The following is a 23,481-nucleotide window of genomic DNA, read 5'->3' as shown; positions in this document are numbered from 1 at the left end:
AATATATATATATACATATATATATATATATATATATATATATATATATATATATATATATATATATATATGCATTAATAATAATGAGTATAAGTATTAGAAAGTTTCTTCTAAGTTTTATCAGTAATAATATTTGCACTATATCCATATATCATTCACATCTTTTTTGACTCAAATATTCTAATTTAAAGCAATTAAATGGTTCTAAATAAGAAAGAAATAGCCTCGTTTCTATAAGTTAAGTATAAATGGTCCTAAATAGAAAAAAATAGCCTCATTTATGTAAGTTAAATGGTCCTAAGTACTGAGGGCGAAGGGAGGGGGGAAATGGTCCTAAGTAGAAAGAAATAGTCTCATATCTATAATTACTAGAAATAGATGGCCCGTGCCAAATGGTCCTAAGTACTGGGGCGAATGGAGGGGGGAAATAGTCCTAAGTAGAAAGAAATAGTCTCATATCTATAATTACTAGAAATAGATGGCCCGTACCAGCACGGGTCCAACATTTCAAGTAAGGTACATATATGAAGATTGTATATTAAATATATAACAATTGTGGCACAATCAAAATTATATACATTAGGTGTTGGGGCCAAGTTTTATAACATAGGTATGTAGATTTTATTTACATAGGCAAGAGGAAAGCGATCCGTTATGGACATGTTTGCTGCAGTGACCGAAAATGGCTCCAACCATATTGCAAAATGTAGGTGGCATGGCTTTTCACTGATAAGAAAATTAAAATATAGCAGTTAGTTGAAGTTTTGAAAGTAGGAAGTAACAGTTCTGAAAAGGTAAAACAGTATAGTTTATGCAGAAGTTTATATACCTTGTTATAGTGTTTTGGAGGGGGAGTTCTCACCTCTAGAGCATGCCTGTGATGGAAAGTGGCTAAGGAATTCATATTTTTGGCTAAACCAGCTTTCTAAACTATTAAAATTGGTCATTGATATGCAAAAAAAAGATAATAGAACAAGTAAGTTTGTCTGCAAACTATAGAAAGACAAAACAGAACCACTGAAATGCCTAAGGGAGCCAAGAAAATCAAGAAATATGGAAATGTCATTAAATAATTGGATTATAGAAAGATAAAATAGAACCATTGAAATGCTCAAAGGAGTCAAAATATGGAAGTGCCATTAAATAATTGATCATTTATCCCATTTATGTAGTTGCAAAGGCAATTTCACCTGAAGTTATGTTGATCCTTCCATTAAAGCCGTTAAGCTGAATTAAGAAGGCCACACACAAATAGCATGGACTTAGGCTTTTATGACTTTGTTTGATTTCCCACGTTGGTTTGAGGAATGAGTTGTTTGTCCAGTTACCTTATAAGCTAATTTAGTATTAAGTTAGTCTTAAGGTCCATTTCTTTAATGTAAGCTTCCTATATCAATATGAAATGAGGAATGAAACTTTATCTCCACACACCTCACCCCATGTGCGACTAAAATTGCTAACATACATTTGTTCATGTTTGGAATAAACCAAAATTATGTGATGACTCTCAACTGAATCAACTGTAGTTTATATGGGACCTCTTTGGAACTTCTATTTGCTCTCAGAGGGAAGAAAAGATTCCAAGTGAATAAAACTAATTGCAAAGGAGAATTGATGGAGTAGTTTTTACAGCTTCTTTAGTTACCAAGAGATACAAAACAAACGTGCAGCAAATTATTGACACTTTCATGCAACAGGTCCTTTGATATTTCCTAACATAAGCAGTATCCTTTTTTCCTTAACTTGGGAAATATGAATCTATCTTTATTCTAATCTGCCACGTTTACATATTGCAGTTTAGATTTGCCATGTATTCATCTTCTCGATTGTTCTTCGTTGCACATTATATTCTCACGTTGATTTTGCATTTATTCCTTCTGGCTCTTTCCCCTCTATCTGAATTTAATTGTATTTTGTTGTTCTCTTTTAATTTTCGTTATGTTCTCTTCATCTCCTACTTATTAATTTGTGTATTTTATTGTTTTAATTCTTTTATAAATTTGGCGTTTTCTCTGGGAGATTCAGGACAATCACGAAACTGCAAACAATGTGATCTAACCCATGCAGATCACTGGTTAAAATTAAAAAAATCAATTTTTAAGTTATGTTTTTGGTATTTATCTATAGTATTTGGTGGCATGTGATTGCCTTTTAATACGCTTTTTAGTAGTATTGAAGAGTCTTATTTCAAACAAACTTGAAATCCTAAAAACATAATTCGATAGAGCACATAAGTTAACCACACATTACAGAACCCTCAAAGCGTTTAACTATCCAGCACCTATGAGAATGCATAAAGCTACAATCTTCACCTTTCTGCTCAACTATTCAACCTAAATCCAGCACCAAATCTAGATAAAAAAAAACTACAATCTCTAACCCTTTTTCTCTCTCAAGACAAAAACACACAAAACTTACCAACAAAAAGCCCAAGAACCCAATTCTCGCCTATAAATTGAGCCAAAAAACTACCCAAAAGGGTAATCTTTTATGGAAAATAAAGAAAATCCCATTCAAACTAATCGGAAAAAGAGAAAACAATAACTGAAATTGCAGACCTGATAATAGCAGTATAAACAGAGCAGCTTCGACAGAACGACAAGCTTTTGTTCTTCTATATACAATACAACAATACATCACGTTTCCCTTTTGTATATACAAGGAAGCAAGGAGCAACTAAAAAAACTAAAGCAAAAGCAGAAACAAAGAACAACAAAAAGAAAATGGAGGTGACCCCCAAAGCCTTCAAAATTATAGCTGAATTGAAAAAGATAAGTGTTTGATGAATTTACACAGAGCAAGACACGTGCCCATACAATGCAATCCTTTGAGAAGCTGAAAGAATAAGAATACCCTTGTTTACCTTATCACTTTCAAATGTTGAAATGACAAAAGTATCTTTATTTATCAATTGATTGCCCAATAAGCACACATGTTGAGAATTAGTAAAACTGTGTCTTCTATATAAGAGAAATTATTATTAATGTAGTAGCGCATGTGTGCACATTTAGACTAAGAACAATTTTGAAATTGATTTAGATGTTTAAATTTTCAATTTATTGTACATATAATACTTCTAAATTAAAAAAAAAATTAAAAGAAGAATATGACTATATTTAACCTATAGTTAGATAATGATTAAAAAAAAGATTGCAAGTTATCTCAAATTATGTAGTATTTTTAATAAAATTAATATTTTTTTTACTCAATTTATGTATTATATTTTATATTGATTAAAATATTCACGGATCAATTGATTAACAAAGAGAGTTACCTTTGCTTTCTTCTGAGTTTTGACTATACATTTTATATGTAAGGTGTTAGTATATAAGATACAATTGAGATTATTTTTTTAAAAAAATAACATAAGTCACAATTTTTTATTATATGAGTATATATAAGTTGAAAACTTGAAATGAACAAACTGTAATTCCCAATTTGACACGAATTGGCCTTCTTCGTTTTCGGCATTTCTATATTCTGAAATAGTTTGCCAATTCAGTGCTTTATTTGTCGAGTCAATCTTTCTGGAGAAGACTTGAAAAGGATTTCCCGAGCATGGTTGAGAGCAATGTAAAAATAAGAATGTCGAATCCACATTCTTTACACAAACATATCGAATTAATTTGATATTATAGTAATATAGTAATATTTTAAACATATACTCCATACTAGATTTGAAATAAAGAAGGGGGTAAATTACATAAATCCCATAGTTTTAATATGAAATTACAATCTATCCCTAATAAATTTCTAATTACATTAATCCTTTAAAAATTTAAAAAACCGGATACAATAATTGAAGCTCGGATACATTAAATATTGTCTTGGATACATTAAAAACTAGCTTGAATACATAATATGTAGCTGGATACATTAAATACTGGCTCAGATACATTAGTATATAGCTCGAATACATTAAATACTGGCTCGAATACATTAATATGCAGCTCGGATACATTAAAGATATAAGGGATTTTGGAGATTTTTAAAAGTAATATGGGATAATGAAAATAAGTGAAACAAAAAGTGTGTATTTCTGTAGTTTGCGCATAAAGAAATCCAAAACGGCTCATATGATCAGGAAGGAAGAGCAAAAATGGTGCAAATGAAATAACTTTAAATCAAGAGAATTAGCGGGCAGCAAAAACACACATGTTGATGATGTAAATAGTTATAACGATTAATATTACAAAACTTTTGATCATTTAGAAGAGGGTAAAAAGACAACAATTCATTCAAAACGAAAAATTAGTTATAACGACTAACATTACAGAACTTTCGATTACTGAATTTACTGTAAATAAAACTTCAAAATTCACCATTTTAGCCTAGAACAAAGAGACAGTGACATTTCTAGTCCCACCAAGAATTGTGAGACACTCATATACATAAAATCAATAAAATAAATATTTTCGTCTTGAATGTTTTTCTTTCATAACCAAATTATAAATAAAGTTTGTTGAAAACATAAGATATTTAAAATTGTTCTAAAAAATAATATATTATGCATGTATAATAATAAAATATAAGTAAACGAGTTACCGATTCAGTTATTTCTTTGTTTTTTGAACAAAATCAAACCAAATCAAAGACTGTTGGTTTCTAAAAGTCTAAACCCAAACCAAAATCAAAATCAAATAAAATCGATTTATTTAATCGGATTGATTCATTTTTTCAATTCGAATAGGTGTTTACCAAAATCATGAACACCCCTACTCTCACTTATAAAATAAGAGAAAATGAATAAATTTCCACTACACTCGTATATTATTCAATTTGAATTGTGATAACATCAAATGAAGTGAAATTGGGATATTTGCTATTAATATTTGTACTATATTGTTCATCTTGTTTTAATTAAAATCTGATTATAATATTTTTTTTTTAGAATTTTCAATTAAAAATATCGTGATTTATATTTAACCAAAAAAATTGTCACATTAAATTTCTCCGACAATAATATATAAATGATAGTATATAATCTATGCATACCAAAATAAATTAGATATATCCAACTATTATTAGTTTGAAAAATGAATGAATGAAACGATATAAATACTAATTGTGCCAAAATGGCCAAAGTAAGGAGTGGAGGGCCGACATTGAGGATATCGAATAAATATTGTGGATAGATATGCAATTAGATGATAAATTTGGGGAAGAAAGGAAAATGAGAAAACGATAACCCTTAATGTTTCGGTCGTTGTTTCACCCCAATTTTCTCTCTCTAAAAAAAAAAAGAAACGAAGAGAAGTGATCTCTCTATTGCCCGACGACTAGAGCAGTAGGGCTTCTCTAACGTCATTCACTCTCTCCCTCTCTATATCTCTAGATGCGGCGCACGTTAAACATCGCCGTCATTTATATTACGCCGTCGGAGGTAAGCTCATTATCGTACGCCTGCCTACCTGTTCATTTCATCTGATCCAACGACTCGTTTCTGACCCGCTTTGCATCCAAACCCTAATCTAGCCACTAATACTGTTCAATACCTGTTCTAATCGATTTGTTACCTGTAATAATAAATTTATCCCCATTAAACTGTTACTATCATTTTTTTCGGTCTTGATTTAGGTCGGAGTGGGTACCTAGGGTTTTTGTTTTCTTATTGGATCAATTTTTCAGTGAGATATTGTGGCCGATAAACATCTTTTGGGGCAAGAGAAAACACTGTTATACATACTTTTGATGCGTTGTGGGTTTCTGATATGGCCAATCATGGCGGTGTTGGGAGCAAATTCGTCTCTGTGAATTTGAATAAATCATATGGACAGTCTTCTCATCATGATAATAAATCTTATAGTGGTTCTTATGGCCCAGCCGCCGGTGTCGGCCGTGGGCGGTCTGGTAGCGGAGGTGGAGGAATGGTTGTTCTGTCACGGCATCGGAGTACTCAGAAAATTGGGCCGAAATTATCTGTTCCACCCCCCTTGAATTTGCCTTCATTGAGGAAAGAGCATGAGAAATTTGATTTATCAGGATCCGGTGGTGGGACATCAGGAGGTGGTGGTCAAGGAAATGGGCCGAGGCCATCATCTTCTGGTATGGGTTGGACTAAGCCTGCTGCTGTTGCATTGCAAGATAAAGATGTACATACTGATGGTCAGGTTGTTGATGGTTTGGATCATACTGGGCATGGTATTGATGGCGTCAATCAGGTTAGTGGATCCTATATGCCCCCTTCAGCTCGTGTAAGTGGAAATGGAGCTACAGTTACTTGTCCTGCAAAATCATATCCTTTGACAGTTGAGAAAGTCTCAGTTTTGAGAGGTGAGGATTTTCCTTCCCTTCAAGCTGCGTTGCCTGTCTCTTCTGGACAGACAAACAAACAAAAGGATAGTTTGAGCCAAAAGCAGAAGCAGGTATCTGGTGAAGGGTCATCTGATGAACAAAGAGACAGTTACAGTATGAGTTCGGTGGTTGATATGCGTCCTCATGGGCACTTTTCACGTCATGCTACTGGAAATGGCCTGGCAGAAAATGGGTATGAAAGTCATGGTTTGAGCAGTGCTCGCAGGGTGGATCAACCTCGGAAGCAGGAAGATTTCTTTCCGGGGCCACTTCCATTAGTGCAGTTGAATCCCAGATTTGATTGGGCTGATGATGAACGTGACACTGGACACGGATTTGCAGATAGGGCCAGAGATATTGGTATTTCAAAAGTTGATAACTATTGGGATAGGGATTTTGATATGCCTCGAACTAGTGTTTTACCCCATAAAGCTGTTCATAACCAATATGAAAGGAGGGCTCCTAGAGAGACCCTACCTGGGAATGGGTTTTCCACTGACCAGAGAGGTGACAGCTATAGCAGGGATCTGAGAACACCTAGTAGAGAAGGTAGGGAAACAAGCACATGGAGGAACTCAATTCATTCTAGAGATGGTAATGTTCCATACATTGCAAACGACAGAAATGCTGTTAGCTCGGGTGGATCTGTTGTTAACAAGGATTTAGGGAAAGATAACAAATATGTTCCGCCACAGTTTGGGGACACTGCTCGTGATGGAAGTTTTACTGTAAATCAGGATTATTCATATGGAAGGAAGGACATGGGTCTTGTTACCGACGGCAAACAACGCTGGAATCATGCAAATGAATCATCCAACAGTCGAGGGGTTGAGCGCATGAGTCAAGATCGCCTTGGCAGTGAACTGTCCAGCAGATACAGGCGTGATGGATTTCAGAACAACGCTGGGTCAAAATCTTTGTTCTCATCTGTTGGGAAATCACTGCCTCTGGGTGACCCTGGTCTGAATGTGGGCAGGGATAAACATGTTTCAAGGGGTGAAAGGCCATACAGAGAAGATCCATACCTGAAAGACTTTGAATCTGCAGTTTTTGATGAAAGGGACCTCTTTTCTGGAGGACTTGCTGGGGTGATCAAGAGAAAAAAGGATGTGGTTAAGCAGACTGATTTCTATGACCCTGTCAGAGAATCCTTCGAGGCTGAATTGGAGCGAGTTCAAAAGATGCAAGAGCTTGAGCGACAACGAGTTATGGAAGAACAAGAAAGAGCATTGGAGCAATCTCGAAGGGAGGAAGAGGAGAGACAGAGACTGATTAGAGAAGAGGAAGAACGTCGGCTAAAGTTGGAAGAAGAAGCACGAGATACTGCTTGGAGGGCAGAGCAAGAGCGCCTTGATGCAGTAAGAAGAGCTGAAGAGCAGAGAATTGCGAGAGAAGAAGAGAAAAGGAGGATCTTCATGGAGGAAGAAAGAAGGAAGCAGGCTGCTAAACAAAAGCTGTTGGAATTGGAGGCCAAGATAGCCAAAAGGCAGACTGAAGTGACAAAAACTGATACCTCAATTGTCACTACTGATGAGAAAATATCTGCCACGAGTAAGGAAATAGATATTTCAGGGGCATCTGATGTGGATAATTGGGATGAGAGTGAAAGAATGGTGGAACGGTTAACAACTTCAGCATCTTTTGACACAGCCATCTTAAGCAGATCTTCTGATGTAAGTTCCCAGCACTACTCCTCTCGAGAGAGTTTCACAAATTTTCCAGACAGAGGAAGACCTATTAATTCATGGAGAGGGGATGTATTTGAGAATGGAAGCAGCTCATCAATGCATCTACGAGACCAAGATATGGATCATCATAGTCCAAGAAGGGATGTATCTGCTGGAGGCAGAGCAGCCCCCCGGAAAGATTTATCAGGTGCAGCTGGATATTTGGCTTCTGGGAATTATGCCAAAGGTGGACGAGAAGGATATACAGATGAATTTGGCCATCGGAAAGAGCATAGGTGGAACGTTTCTATGGATGCTGATCCATACATCAGGAACAGGGACATGGACACAGAATTTAATGATAATCTTGCAGATAAGTATGGTGATATTGGTTGGGGGCAAACTCGTTCTCGTGGCAATGCTCGCTTCCCTTACCCAGATCGGCTATATCAAAATTCTGAAGCGGATGAACCTTATTCCTATGGTAAGTCAAGGTATGCTGTGAGACAGCCACGGGTACTTCCTCCACCTTCACTCTCTACTATGCAGAAAACTTTCAGGGGTATGAATGATCACCCTGGTTCATCAAACCTTGTTGACAATGAAAGCCATTATCCTCATCCTCGGGGAGGTGAATCTACTAGGCAGACAGGCTATCTTGGTGGCCATCCATCTGAACTGGTTGCTTCCCAGCAAGAGAACGCTATTGCAGAAGACACAAAATTGAATAAAGATATGACCCCAAGATGTGATTCACAGTCTTCTCTATCGGTCACAAGCCCCCCAAACTCTCCTCCTCATCTCTCTCAGGATGAGTTGGATGAATCTGGTGATTCTCCTTCAGAATCTGTCGCGGCAGAAGGTAAAAATGCAAGTCTCTCTGGATATGAATGCACTCTCTTAAATGATAATTCTGCAAAGGATGCCATGAAGATGGCTTCCAGCTCTCTCTCAGCCATGGAGGATGAAGACTGGAATGTGGAAGATAATGGTGAATTACAGCAGCAAGAAGAGTATGATGAGGATGGTGATGGTTATAGGGAAGAGGATGAAGTGCGTGAAGTTGATGATGAGAATCTTGACCTGAACCAAGAATTTGAAGATCTGCAATTAGGTGAGGGAGAATCATCTCATAATTTAGATAATTTGGTTCTGGGTTTTGATGATGGTGTAGAAGTTGCAATACCTAGTGATGATTTCGAGAGGAACTCACGGAATGAAGAAAGTGTATTTGATAGACCTGAAACCTCTGAAGGTGGATCTATAAATGGGGTTCAAGTTGATGAAAAATGCCTTCATCCTGGTCAAGGGACCCCTGGGGCAAGTTTGGATAGCTCTTCTAACAGGGTCCAGGAAGCTGAAAAAACTATGCAAGAATCTGAGTTTAGACTGAGAACTGAACCTCACACTTCAGCAGCGTCACACCTATTGGATGGTATTGATGCTTATTGTGGCCCTAGCCTATGTGCTCTGCAAACTTTCTCATCTGTTGGCGCCCCATCTTCTGTTGGTCAGACTAGTGTGTCAAGTTTAGCTTCTTCTAGTCAACCTGATTTGCCTGTTAAGCTTCAGTTTGGTCTGTTTTCTGGTCCTTCTTTGATACCTTCTCCGGTACCAGCCATCCAAATTGGTTCCATTCAAATGCCTCTTCATCTCCATCCACCAATTGGTCCATCCCTTACTCATATACATCCATCACAGCCTCCTATCTTCCAATTTGGTCAGCTCAGGTATTCATCTACTGTCTCACAAGGGATTCTGCCAATCACTGCTCAGTCGATGTCTTTTGGTCAGCCCAATGTGCAGTCTCATTACAATACCAATCAAAACTCCGGATGTTCTATGCCTCCCCAACTTTCTCAAGATGCTTCTACTTCTAGTCTGGTGAAAGTCAATGTTCAATCTCTTTCAGCAAATCAGGGACATGGTTTTCTAGTGAGACCTCATGACAGTAAGGCAGTACAAGGAAGTGCAGTAAGCAAAGCTCTTACAGCCAACATTGCGGGGATTGCTGATGCTAGTGGTAGAAAACTTGTCTCGGAGTTAGATATCCAAGTTGAAGCTAAGGGCTTGAATAATGCAGTTAGGCATGTGCAGCCATCTAAGGAGAATGGATCTGATGGCAATCCGTCCTCTGCGCTGCCATCAATTCAGTCAGTTTCTAATGAGAGAAATTCTGCCGGGGGCAGGGCTCAAGGCCAATCATACAGCAACAAGGGGAAAAGATTCACGTATGCTGTAAAAGGTTCTAATTCGAGGTCATCTTTCCCAGCTTCTGATGGTCCTTATTCTGAGTCGAGTAGATTTCAAAGACGACCTCGTCGGACAGTTCAGCGAACTGAATTTCGAATCCGCGAAAATTCAGATAGTAGGCAATCATCCAGCAGTGGTTTTTCTAATGACTCTGGTCATGGTGATAAGTTAAATCACGGTGGGAGAGGTGCCACAGCGGTTCTGGCAAGAAGTGGATCAAAGAGAGGATCCTTTTCTAGTAAGCTACTGAAGCAAAATGTGGAGTTAGATTCTAAGTCAGCAAATGTTGATTCTCAGGAGGTTGACTCTAGTATCAAGCCAAGCAAGGATGACGGAAGGGCATCACTGCACAAAAATCAGAATATTTCCCACACTGACGAGGGAGATCTAAAAAGGAACATATCTGTGGAGGATGTTGATGCTCCATTGCAAAGTGGTGTTGTACGTGTTTTTAAACAGCCTGGCATAGAAGCACCCAGCGATGAAGATGACTTTATTGAGGTCAGGTCTAAGAGGCAAATGCTGAATGATCGGCGAGAACAAAGAGAAAAAGAAATCAAGGCGAAATCCCGTGTTTCTAAGGTATCACGACTTACCACCCATGTTTCTAAGGTATTTATGCGATGTTATTTGTTAACTTTTTTTAATCATGTTCTCAGCCTCCACGCAAACCTCGGACAACCAGACAGAGTAATGCAATTTCAACTAGCCCAAATAAAATCTCGGCATCTGTGGGTGGAGAAATATCAAATAAGAGTAAATATTCAGATATTATTGCTTCAGAGGCGCAAGGATCTGCTTATAAGGACGTGTCCACTGGATTTGCTGCTGTGGTGTCACAGCCACTGGCTCCAATTGGAACGCCTGCAGGGAGCAATGGATATCAGGCTGATAAACAATTTCATACAGCCAAGTATGTGTTCTCTAGAAGCAAAATATAGCCAAAGAACCTCTGGACCTCCTGAAATGCTTATGCGGATGTTGTTTGTTTACTTCTACAGGTCCCACCAAACTACCTCAGGTGGCGGTGTGTCTGCTGGTGGAGATGACCTTGAGCCAGGCTTGGTGTTTGAGAGCAAGAAAAATACAGAGAATGTTACATCATCACCTCTAAACTCTTGGAGTAGTGGACAGATCAATCAACAGGTATTCTCTTTTGTCAGGTGTTGTACCTCTCAATAACTGTGATGTTTTATGCAGCCATGTAAGACGGCTTCCAGTTAGATCACTGTCATTTCTGTTGTTAAATTGTATTCTGATTGAATGTGCTACAAAAAGTTTGATGCTGGATTTGCTAACTTGATTGTAAACAACGTAGTTCCATTGGGCACCTATACTCCCAAAAGTTTCCACTGTGATATTTTGCTTCCTTGTTTATCCCTCTGCTATCACTTTATTGATTATTGATTTTTTCCTCTTTCAAACCTAAAAATGGAGTGACTAATCTTTTCCAGATTATCAATATAGTATTAAAAAAATACTTCATATCTAAGCCAAAATTCCAACACAATTTCTTTCTTGAACATCAGCTAGGTAATGTTTTATTTTGTGACTGGATTATGTTATCCGTGTTTTTATAAATGATACTGGATATTGACAATTTAACCCTTAGTTATTGGTAGCGCTGTTGTTCGTTGGTCGTTTGTTTATTAGATTGTTGACTATGAGATCTCTATACTTTATGGTTCATTGTTCCTGTAATTGTTGGCTCCGAGAAATTTTCTGACTCACTTTGGCATAGGTTATGGCCTTGTCACAGAGCCAACTTGAAGAGGCTATGAGCCCTGCTAGGTTTGAAGCACATGCAGCTTCTGTTGGAGCTCACAGTAGTGCAGTCACTGAGCCCATCTTACCATCATCATCCATCTTAACAAAGGACAAATCTTTTTCTTCTGCTGCAAGTCCAATCAACTCCTTGCTTGCTGGCGAAAAAATTCAATTTGGTAACCTGCCTTGTCATCTCATATGTATGTATCTCAAGTTATGATTATTTTATACGTATAATCTAATCCCTCCGCTTACCAGGTGCTGTTACATCCCCAACCGTCCTTCATACTAGTAGTCGTGTTGTTTCACATGGGATTGGAGCTCCAGGGTCTAATCGATCTGAAGTACAAATTTCCCGTAATATTTCTCCAGATGAAAGTGATTGTACCCTTTTCTTTGAGAAAGATAAACGTGCAAATGATCCATGTCTAAATGTACAAGATTCTGAGGCTGAAGCAGAAGCAGCTGCTTCTGCTGTTGCTGTAGCAGCTATCAGCAGTGATGAAATTGTCGGGAATGGACTTGGCTCTGCTATTTCAGAAGCTAAAACTTTTGAAGGTACAGAATTTGCAATGCCCAAATGTGCTTTGTTTATCATCTGATGGTTCTGACAGTTGCCTGTATTAATCAGTATGTGTTATGGCAGGTGATCAGCAATTGAGCAGCCATTCACGGGCAGAAGAGTCTCTTAGTGTATCTCTTCCTGCTGATCTCAATGTTGAGACTCCTCCGATATCATTGTGGCCGCCCCTACCAAGTCCCCAGAATTCTTCGAGCCAAATCCTATCTCATTTTCCTGGTGGCCCGCCGTCACATTTTCCTTTCTATGAGATGAATCCCGTGTTGGGCAGTCCTATTTTTGCCTTCGGTCCACATAAGGAGTCGGCTGGCTCCCAATCACATTCACAGAAAGCTACCGTGTCTAGCTCAGGTCCACTTGGTGCATGGCAACAATGCCATTCTACGCTAGACTCATTCTACGGTCATCCAGCAGGGTTCACTGGCCCTTTCATAAGCCCACCTGGAGGTATCCCTGGAGTTCAAGGTCCGCCACACATGGTGGTCTATAATCATTTTGCTCCAGTTGGACAGTATGGCCAGGTTGGATTAAGCTTTATGGGTACCACTTATTTACCTTCTGGAAAGCAGCCTGATTGGAAGCACACACCCTCATCCTCCGCAATGGGCATCACTGAGACGGATATGAATAATGTAAATATGGCTGGTTCTCAGCGAAATTTATCGAATATGCCTGCTACCGTCCAGCACCTTGGTCCTGCTTCACCAATTATGCCCATAGCTTCTCCTCTGGCCATGTTTGATGTATCTCCTTTCCAGGTAAGGAATGCCATACCATCATTGATGTTAACAAAAAAAAGGGCTTGTAGAATATTTCACCCCATTGTAGTGGAGTATACTTGTCTATTTTAGTTGCTCACTTCTTTTTGATTTTGAAATAATCATAATTGTCTTCATTTCTTTCATCTTGTGTAGAACTTATTGATTAATTTCTAAGAATATAGACTCTGTAATGCCTTAGATTTTTGTTATATGATCTATTAGTGCAAGCAGTTCTCTCATATAACATTTTACTTTGCTTTTGGTTTCAACTCAGTCTTCACCTGAAATGCCAGTCCAAGCTCGCTGGTCTCATGTCCCTGCATCGCCTCTTCATTCTGTTCCCATTTCTCACCCCTTGCAACAGCAAGCGGAAGGTGTATTGCCTCCTAAATTTGGGCACGGTCATTCGATTGATAAGTCATTGAATACCAATAGGTTCTTGGAATCTCATCCTCCAGAATCCTCTGATGGTACCCCCAGTTTTACCGTTGCGACAGTTGCCAATGCAGCTCAGTTTCCTGTTGAAATTGGTCTTGGAGATTCCTCCAAGTCGGGGGCTACTGGTGGTTCTGCTCAGAGTCTGGCCAGTCAAAGCTCCTCTGGATGTGCTAATGCAGATGCTGGCAAAATTGATGCTCTCAGAAATGGCGTCAGCAACAGTGGTAAAGATCAAGGTGTCAGTGGTTTCAAAACGCACACCCAGCAGAAGAATACCTCTGCAGGCTACAACTATCACAGGGGTGGTGGAATGTCTCAGAGAAATATGGCTGGAAATGATTGGTCCCATCGCAGAATGGGTTTCCATGGCAGAAATCAGTCCTTGGGTGTGGTTCCATCTACTAAGGTGAAACAAATATACGTGGCTAAGCAAACCCTTGGTGGGACAAAAACCACGGGAGGAGAAAACCACATGGTTGTTTAGAGATCTTGATAGGTAAAGAAGGATCTGTTATGAGTATTATGTCAGTGGGACAATCAAGCTAGTTTTGGTACCTTCTTGCATTTATGGCCTCTGAAAATAACTTAATTTGGACTTTAGATAATTGGTTGGTGATTATAGTGATCCTCTCAATTTTGTCCGGAATATGGATTTACTAAGTTGTGGTTTGGTTGCTGAGATTTGAAATTAAACCTTGTGCCCGGCTGTTATCTGCAAAATTTTTGTCAACTGCTTATTGCTTTGGCTTCTATTCTTTGATTTAGTCCCTTGTTGGTATTTGTCAACTACCAGAACTGAAGGAACAAGCTATTTGTTAACATTAGTAGAATGCTCTTGTTTTGCTTTCCAACAGCTTGTGTTAGCTAGCCTGGAAACTGGAAGTGGAAAATGAATGTTTGGAATTTTACTCAGTCATCGTCACTGTATAATGATAACTAAGTGGTTGGATGCCTGCTCGACTAGATCAACAGTACTCGACAAGTGATTCATGCAGGGACTAGGAGTTCTCTTAGTACTGTTTTGTTGCTGCAGTTTCTTTTAATAATTTTTGTCTTAAAGTTTCTCTATTAGGGGACAGTTTCACTATTTTAACTCTGGTAAGTGTTGTAAATGAAAAATGATTTTTCTGCATTTAAGAGCACGCCAATGGTTATCCAGTTATATGGGTTTCCAAGGCCTGCAAGTAATGCAATCTGAGATTGCGCATGTCAGGTTTCTGGGTATGGCGAGTCTATTGCTCATGTCTCAATTGTTCCAAAAAGAAAGTTATGTTTTTTGTAATTATGAACAATTTAACTTGAGAAAATCTCTTTGTATCCAAATAAAATGATTTATAGTAATGCAAATGGTCAAGGAGTATTTTTTTTGTCACAAATATCACCAATCTCCTTTTTTAAAAAACGTGTGTCAACTCAAACAATGTCACCTGCTAGTTTTGACATGCTTCTTTAAATTAAACATTAAGCGTCCTCGCAATTACCAAAATGAGTATTAAGTGAAATTGTTGAGTTGTACTTGAACTAACTTGGATTGAAATTTGAAACACACATAAGCTAGTTTGGTTACTTCCATTACATCTTTTTTTAAAAAAATTTATAAAGCAGCATGCCAACTGAAACATAACCAATTCAACTGATAATTAATAATGGATTAAGTAGCAATCAAACACTCGTTATTTCTTCTACCATAAGACGATCGCCAACCTTAACAGAGGTTTTTGCGTTTTGAATTAGCACATTTAGCAAATTGGGTTGGAGAAATAGTTTTTGATAACAATTTTATCATCTTGAGAAGGTCGAGATATACTTTAATTTATCAACATTTATCATTGGATCTTCTTAGTCAGGTTTGGAAGTAAGGTAATGATATTATGCGTCCTAATTAACATAAGATGGAGTGAATTGGGTTATACTTATTTTCGCCTAAGTGATGACTGGGTTACTTTACTTTGTGAAGTGCTTTAAAAAAGACAATTCTTTTTACGTGGAAAAACACCCGGCTCACAAGGGTGAAAAAAACCACGACCTACACCTCTGTAGGATTTTCCCCCAAATTCACTAAAATAAGTGAGCCTCAATAATATTTAAATTACAAGAGTTGCAACCTAGGAACTAACTATATGCAACAACCTTAACAGATTGTTGCTTCCCTCTTCAAGTTATAATACCCTTAACTTGAAGCTAAGTTTACCTATTTTGTTTATCCCTAGCTACGCAGTTACTTTTAAAAAGCTGAAATAGTACAACTCGATCATCACCTAATACAAGAATTCTAGACCCAAAAACCATTAAGTATGAAACAAGTTCTTCAATCGTATTAGACAACAAGTCAGAACTTCTTCTCAAATATACTCTTGCTTATTTGCTTGAGTTCATCCTTTAGCTCTCAGTATATATCGAAACGTACGATTTGCGCTTTTATACTCGTACGTGAAAGTTCGGTTGATCACAAATACCATGTAAGATTAAACCCATCTTGTAGTAATGTTTAGAACTTCTCCTGTCTATCATCAAAACTTCATTAGATCTGATAAATATAAATTGTGTTAAATAGATATCATGTGCATGAATTAGAAAAGTATATTTTATTATTAAGAAAAATAGACTTTAATATGGCATGAAGAGAATGATAGTTTAATAGATTTTTATAAAACTCAATAATATATACTTGAATTATTTTATCAATTAAAGTAAATTTAGTAAGCAAATTGTAAAATGTTGACAAGTTGGATGACTTTTCGAGGGAACTAACTTCACTCATTTTATATTTTTTTTTGGACGAAAATAAATGATTGCAACCTTAACACTTCAGTACAAAATACTTAAACAAGAAGATAGTATTTGCTACCACTCCGTACTAGCCACCTAAGAGTAAAGTAGTCAAAGAAAGAGAAGAAAACAACGAAAAAAAAAAAACCTGCAAAAGAAGAAGAAGATATTTTTCAGATAAGACAAAAACCATAAAAGTAGAAATTTAAGAATCAGAGGGGCGTATCCTGTGTGATAAATTTGACAAGCCTATCATCTTCCAATGTGGCCCAAAAGTCATCACCAATATCCATACTGTTTTCACCATTAGTAGCCACTGCAACTTCATTACCATTTTGGTCATCTTCCACTATCACCATTGGGGAAGTAGTGTTGTCATCATCAATATATTCCTTAAGAGGAAAGTTGGTTTTCGCCTTTCGACCTCTAAATTCTACGGCCTTTATGTCATAAGCTCTAGCAGCATCTTCGGCAGTAATAAAAGTACCAAGCCAAAGTCGTTGGGCTTTATGCGGATCACGTATCTCAGCGGCCCATTTTCCCCATGGCCTTTGTCTCACTCCCCTAAATTCCTTCTTCGTATTCCTCCTCCTCCTCTTCTTCTTCTTCCCGCTTTCCAGAGAAACAGCGTCGTCCACATTAATAGTCCTACGTGGCATTGAATTATCTGACGTGGCTGCATTTTGAACTTCCCACAAAAGCTTAGCAGCTTCTCCGTCCGCCCGACCATCAGCGGCGGCGCCTGAGAAAACATGTTTGAGAGCTGACACCATGTAGTGAGATTCTTGTTGATGAGTCAGTTTGTGAGTAAAAGTACATTTACTCTCTTCACATAAATTATTCATTCTTTCCCTTTCTAGTTCTAGTCTAGAACAATAGAACATGAAATTTGTTGTTGTTTAATGAAAGAGGAGTGTGGGCGTATTTATAAGACTAGTATATATAGAAATAATATTTTGTTTTGGGGTGAGCTGGAACACTAGTCAGACACGAGGTTGACTTTGGTGTAGGCCACGTATAAGTATTATATAAATGATTACTTGAGCTTTTTAATGACGTGCCTATTTTTGGAAGAATTGGTCCATGTGACGAAAGCCTCTTTACACTTAACAGCAAACCATTCTTTCTAATAAAAGAAATATGTAGTATTCCTAGCTTCTAAATTAAAATATGCATTTGGAACCTTCTATATTTAAGAGCTTCCTTCATTCGGAGGTATCTACGGAACATTCTATTTTTTTAAAAAAAATTGTATATACATACATGCTCATCTTAAGTACTAAGTAACTTAATTAATTCAAAATTATTTTTTAATTTGTATTTGCAAGGAGTACTTAAAAGTGTACTATTCTATCTTGTATTTCACCAACTTACTTTTATTTGTTAATTATATTTAAAATAATTTTACTAATACATAAAAATAATATATGCATTATTTACTAAATGATCCTTACGACTTACGAGTATATCAAATAAATATTGGACAAGTAAGAGTATATATAAACTCTTAATTACTAATTTTTAGTATAAAAAGGTTTTACACATCTTAAAGATGTCTGTACATGAATAATAACTTTTATATATAGAATATTAAAGGTAAGACAAGTTATATATTATATTTTATATTATATAGTAGTAGAAATATTTTATTTTGGTTGGGTGTGCGAGCGGTTAGCCATCTTTATGCCACTTGTGTCTCCAATCTGCTGAGCCCAAGGAAGTGTCACGTTGAGGTTTGACATCAGCAGAATTAACGTGGTCTTTCTTTTGAAAAAACTCAGTAACATGTCAAATATGCACTTGACACCGCAACATTCTCGTATTCCTAGAATTAGGACATGTAATTATCGAAGGTTCCAGAAGGAACCGCAGATGGAACTTGGAAGCCTCTACCATACGTCATCAAGAGGTATTACTTTTTTCCTTTCAAAATAACTTGTTAATTTTAAGACATGAAGTAACATAATTTTTTTTGAAATAAAGAAATTATCTTTAAAATGTCATTTATTTTGATATAAAGAAATGATCTTATAATTATGTGGTCTTAAATATCCATGCTATTCATGTATTTGAAACGGTAACATTATATAGGATATAATGTTAATGTTGGTTGATCTAACATTTCGCTCATTTATATTATATATATTTAATGTTGATCATAGTATTATTATTCCATAAATTGCATTTAGTTTTGGTTAATATTATTTTATGACGTTACACTTTGATAACAATTCTTCGTTTCAATCATTTTATTTTAATTTTGTATGCATTATCTTATCTATATCCTACTATTTTCTTGAAGATATTTAAGTCTAAATTATTTGCACTGAAGCATCACTATCCAATTCATTCCAACTTCAATAGTATTCTTCTTAAGTTGACTACTTGATTAAATGACAACCAATTTCAAAAGTCAAAAAGTGTTTTTTATTCAAACTTCACAATATGATTTTGTAGTAGTTTTCAAAGGGCCATAAAGGCATGAATGCTAAATGTCTTAATCCGTAAGTTTCACTGAGACACTTTATTAAAAAATTGAGACCTTCCTACGCAAAGTTGAGCCAATTCACTAGAAAAGTTCTTTTACGTCTTTTACGCATAGTCAACTTATGTTTTAAAATTTTCACGTGTTCAATCAAATATAAAAAATATTTAGAAATCTTTTATTATTGTTGGTATAGCTAAATTTTATAATAGATTTTACATTTTCTCTAAAAGAAGAGAATTTACGCCGCCTTCGATTCTTTTCTTGTTTGTATAAAGATTGTATCTCTTTGAGTATAAAATATCAAAAATTGAATTATTGAATCAAATTGATTTTTTTTAGTAATTTGGTAATTAATTCGCTATTTGATATGCCATTCAAAAGTAAAATTTTAGAATAATGGTATTCAGATTTTATATTTGGTATGAGACATGAATATCATTTGATATTCGATATTTCATGAATACCAAATTATTTACTTAATGAAAATCATATCTCAATAGGTCCATTGCTCATTAGAACAAGTCCAAAGAGAAAGTTAAAATTAAAGACTAAACATAAACAACCCAAATGCATATGTCTTTTAGTTGTATCAATATGTTTTTCTTGACAATTTTCTTACTTGTTGATCTTCTATTATATCGGGCCTCTACATAGAAAAATAAAAACAATTGGAGCAATAATATTAACTTTGTACTACAATCGGGTACAACTTTAATATGGTATTACCAAATACCCTGCCGAAGTTAGATTTATCGAACCGAAATTTATAAATTGTATTTGATATCTACTTTTAACTACCAATAAATGAATCACATAATTCAAAATTTGAAAATATTGAATCGAATACCGAAAGCCTACCTCTACTCTATCCATCCCAATTTAAGTATCTTAATTTAATTAAATACATAATTTTAAAAATAATAATTTAATTTATAATCTTAAATTAAAAATATATTTAGTCCAGATTTTAAACTTATCTTATAAAATGTTAAATTAAAAAATCTATTGATAATAAAAAGAAGACACTCATTTATTTTATTTTATTTTCTATTAAGAAGAGAGAGTGTAATCATATTGTACTAAATATTAAGTAGTTATAGAAGAGAGTATATATATATATAATTATTTTTTCTATTAAGAAGAGAGAGTGTAATCATATTATACTACTCACTTTATAATATGATTACAAGCTCAACAATTGAGTAGTACAAGATATTTCCTACCACTCCTTAGAGCCACTCAAAAGAAATTGAAGTAAAGGAGAAACAACCCAAAGAAAACATACATAAACCTAATTAAGAGGATTTAAAGGATGAGAAGAACTGACGAGTCCAACTATCGCCTGCGCAGGAGACAACATGTAGTAAAGTCGTTCGTTTGTGTGCGAGGGTTTACATTGATTCTCTTGAAGTTGACACAAAATACTCATTCTTTTTTTTTTCTTATAAAATAAGAAATTCACCAGAAATTTGTTGTACGGAGTTGTTAATGATTGACCTACATAAGTTGTGTGCGTATTTATAGATTCTGTTTTGACTTTTGGGGTGGGGTGAGCTGGAACACAGCTTCACACTAGGTTGACTTATTGTAGGCCACGTAATGAACAACTCTAATAATTACTTGATGTGGCTATTTGCCCATGTGATTTCTTTAAAAGTCAAAGAGTCAAACACTTTTTCCTCTCGACAGCAAAGCATCTTCGTAGGTTCTATAAAGAACTTAGGAACTTTCTAATTTCTCTCTATATATAGGAGGTAGCTTAGCATCCAAAAATTGGACTTTATATTTCTTTTCTAAAATTAATCTTTATTACTGTTTCCTTTTGCCTATACTCCATATTAATTGGANATAGTCACCAAAATTTAAATAAAGACTTGAGTGATACCTTTTGTTCAATTTTCTCGCGTAACATTCTCGTATTTAGGAAGTAGAAACATGCCATCCTCGAAGGTTCTGGAAGACACTCTTTTATTTTATTTTATTTTTCTATTAAGAAGAGAGTGCATATAAAAAACTTACTGCTAATAAAAAGAAGACGCTTATTTTTTTCTATTAAGAAGAGAGAGTGTAATCATATTATACTACTCACTATATAATATGATTACAAGCTCAACACTTGAGTAGTACAAGATATTTCCTACCACTCCTTAGAGCCACTCAAAAGAAATATTGAAGTAAAGGAGAAACAACCCAAATAAAACATATATACATAAACCTAATTAAGAGGATTTAAAGGATGAGAAGAACTGACAAGTCCATCATCTTCCAACTATCGCCTGCGCCGGAGACAACATGCCGGAGAGCTGACACCATGTAGTAAAGTTGTTGGTTTAACATTGAAGTTGACAATCTTCACACAAAATACTCATTCTTTTTTTCTTCTTAGAAAATAAATAACAAATTCACCTGAAATTTGTTGTACGTAGTTGTTAATGATTGACCTGCATGCATAAGTTGTATAGATTCTGTTTTGACTTTTGGGGTGGGGTGAGCTGGAATACAGACTGGATCCACACCACACTAGGTTGACTTATATCTAATAATTGGCTATTTAATGCTCATGTGATTTCTTTAAAAGTGAGTCAAACACTTTTTCCTCTCGACAGCAAAGCATCTTCGTACGTTCTGTAGAACTTAGGAACTTTCTAATTTCTATATATAGGAGGTAGCTTAGCATCCAAAAATTGGACTTTATATTTCTTTTCTAATACTATTTTTTAATTACTGTTTCCTCTTGCCTATAGTCCATCTAAATTGTGTATCTTTCTTAAAAAAATATCTATTTTAGACATAAATAAAATATTTATCGTTTAAATTATTTTAAAATTATTTTCATAAAAAATATAAAATAATTAAGAACTTCATATAAAATCATTTTCATAATTGTTTTGAATTTTGAACTAGTTGGATTTTAAATTAATTTTGTTTTGGTTGGCAGAAGGCTCTGTAAGGTTCTGAATCACTAGTTGGGTGAGCCAGCCTTTATGCCATTTGTGCATGTAAAACTGAGGAAGTTGACAGTGTAACATTCTTGTATTTATTTAGGAATTACCGGTTGTTTGTTGAGGGAGATGCATGGTGGGATAGAATAAAATTATATACGATGACATCTACATTGCTACAGTAATATTTTTAAAGCATGTTGTTGTTTTTAAGAACACTATGCTACAGTCACGTGAATATAACATTGCTTTTGAAATTAAGAAAAAAACCGAAGGGGGCAACTTTATATGAAACTAGCAACTAAAACAAACAAACAAAAAAACATTGTGAAAAATATCTATAAAACAAAATATAACAAAAACTTAAAAAAGTATAGTAATGGCCGATAGTTAAACACTGTCAACACATATATAAATTAAATTGTTCAACTTTCGACTAAGAATAATAATCTTCATCATCTTCTTCTGGTGGATGAGAGTTGAGATCCGGACGACGACACTTAACTACAGGAACCACATCATCACGTATAGCTCTTCCTTCTTTTGCTTGTTGTTGTTGTTTTGCAATATTATCCCCAACACCCTCCTCTAGTGTTACAGGAACAGCAACAACAACCTCTCTTCCTTGTGGTGTTGTAGTCATTGGAGAAGATATAGGCAGATCAACGGTCAACTTTATTGGGGAAATTCCTGTATTTATATTTTAAAATCTTAGTTATAAATAAGTATTATAAATTCAATAAATAAAATGTGTTATGATTTAGAATCTTTTCTTACTAGAATAATATGAATTTTGATAGGAGTGCATCCTATTCCCATATAAGGGTTGAGGTGGAAGAGTGTCTTTTCGTGTAGACGTCTGATGTTTCTCATTGTAAGTAGTGTTGACCGTTTTAATTGGCCCTGATTTGCGTGATCCCTCACCAAACACATCACACAACCGCTTACGTGGAGTGTATGTGCGTGATCCATCACCAAACACATAACGTAACCGCTTAGCCATAATCCGGATGTTCTCTTCTATTTCTGCCTTTTTTTGTTGTTTTGCAATAGCAACATCAACCTCTTTTTCTTGTGTTGCCTCCTTTTTTGCCTTTTCCTCCAAAATCTTCTCTCGTTCACCCTTTTGCGCTTGATCATTAGTAGATATTTCCTTGTTAGACACTAGAGGAGGTTGTACTTGAGCTCCACCTATGGGCAGATCAACGGTCAATCGTATTTCAGGAGATCCCCGGATGTTCTCTTTTATTTCTGCTTTCTTTTGTTGTTTTGCAATAGCAACAGCTACAAGAGCAACCTCTTTTTCTTGTGCTGCATCCTTTTTTTGTGTTGCCTCCTTTTTTGCTTTTTCCTCCAAAATCTTCTCTCGTTTTCCCTTTTGCGCTTGATCATTAGTAGATATTTCCTTGTTAGACACTAGAGGAGGTTGTAATTGAGCTCCACCTATGGGAAGATCAACGGTCAATCGTATTCCAGGAGATCCCCGGATGTTCTCTTTTATTTCTGCTTTCTTTTGTTGTTT

At 35.9% G+C, this 23,481-nt stretch overlaps 2 protein-coding genes across 4 annotated transcripts; one reads left to right on the top strand and one right to left on the bottom strand.

The window, feature by feature from the left end:
- Window positions 1–5,216: 5,216 nt before the first annotated feature.
- On the top strand, window positions 5,217–14,676 carry LOC125847897 (uncharacterized). 3 transcript variants are annotated; one of them, XM_049527621.1, is made up of 7 exons: window positions 5,217–10,796; window positions 10,874–11,127; window positions 11,216–11,360; window positions 11,974–12,157; window positions 12,240–12,539; window positions 12,613–13,319; window positions 13,597–14,676. In XM_049527621.1, the coding sequence occupies exons 1-7, from the start codon at window positions 5,712–5,714 to the stop codon at window positions 14,242–14,244; spliced, it is 7,323 nt and encodes a 2,440-aa protein (XP_049383578.1). In that variant the 5' UTR covers window positions 5,217–5,711; the 3' UTR covers window positions 14,245–14,676. The 3 variants fall into 3 exon arrangements, with proteins under 3 accessions (XP_049383578.1, XP_049383576.1, XP_049383577.1); XM_049527619.1 differs by having other exon boundaries at window positions 11,956–12,157; XM_049527620.1 differs by having other exon boundaries at window positions 5,218–10,796; window positions 11,956–12,157; window positions 12,628–13,319.
- A 1,782-nt stretch (window positions 14,677–16,458) lies between these two features.
- On the bottom strand, window positions 16,459–17,390 carry LOC125847907 (ethylene-responsive transcription factor ERF098-like). Its single transcript, XM_049527632.1, has one exon. It carries the CDS (start codon window positions 17,372–17,374, stop codon window positions 16,742–16,744), a length of 633 nt encoding a protein of 210 aa, XP_049383589.1. The 5' UTR covers window positions 17,375–17,390; the 3' UTR covers window positions 16,459–16,741.
- Between the last annotated feature and the right edge of the window lie 6,091 nt (window positions 17,391–23,481).

The sequence above is a fragment of the Solanum stenotomum genome, chromosome 12 (assembly GCF_019186545.1).
Source record: "Solanum stenotomum isolate F172 chromosome 12, ASM1918654v1, whole genome shotgun sequence".
Lineage (NCBI taxonomy): Eukaryota > Viridiplantae > Streptophyta > Magnoliopsida > Solanales > Solanaceae > Solanum > Solanum stenotomum.
This window is presented reverse-complemented; position numbering and strand designations above follow the sequence as displayed.

What these genes read in the sequence shown, in the direction of transcription:
- LOC125847897 (XM_049527619.1), top strand. Translation starts at nt 5,712, where the DNA reads ATGGCCAATCATGGCGGTGTTGGGAGCAAATTCGTCTCTGTGAATTTG. An exon ending in CGAAATCCCGTGTTTCTAAG is followed by an intron (nt 10,797 to 10,873) that starts GTATCACGACTT and finishes TCATGTTCTCAG; the next exon opens with CCTCCACGCAAACCTCGGAC. An exon ending in TTGATGTATCTCCTTTCCAG is followed by an intron (nt 13,320 to 13,596) that starts GTAAGGAATGCC and finishes GTTTCAACTCAG; the next exon opens with TCTTCACCTGAAATGCCAGT.
- LOC125847907 (XM_049527632.1), bottom strand. Translation starts at nt 17,374, where the DNA reads ATGAATAATTTATGTGAAGAGAGTAAATGTACTTTTACTCACAAACTG.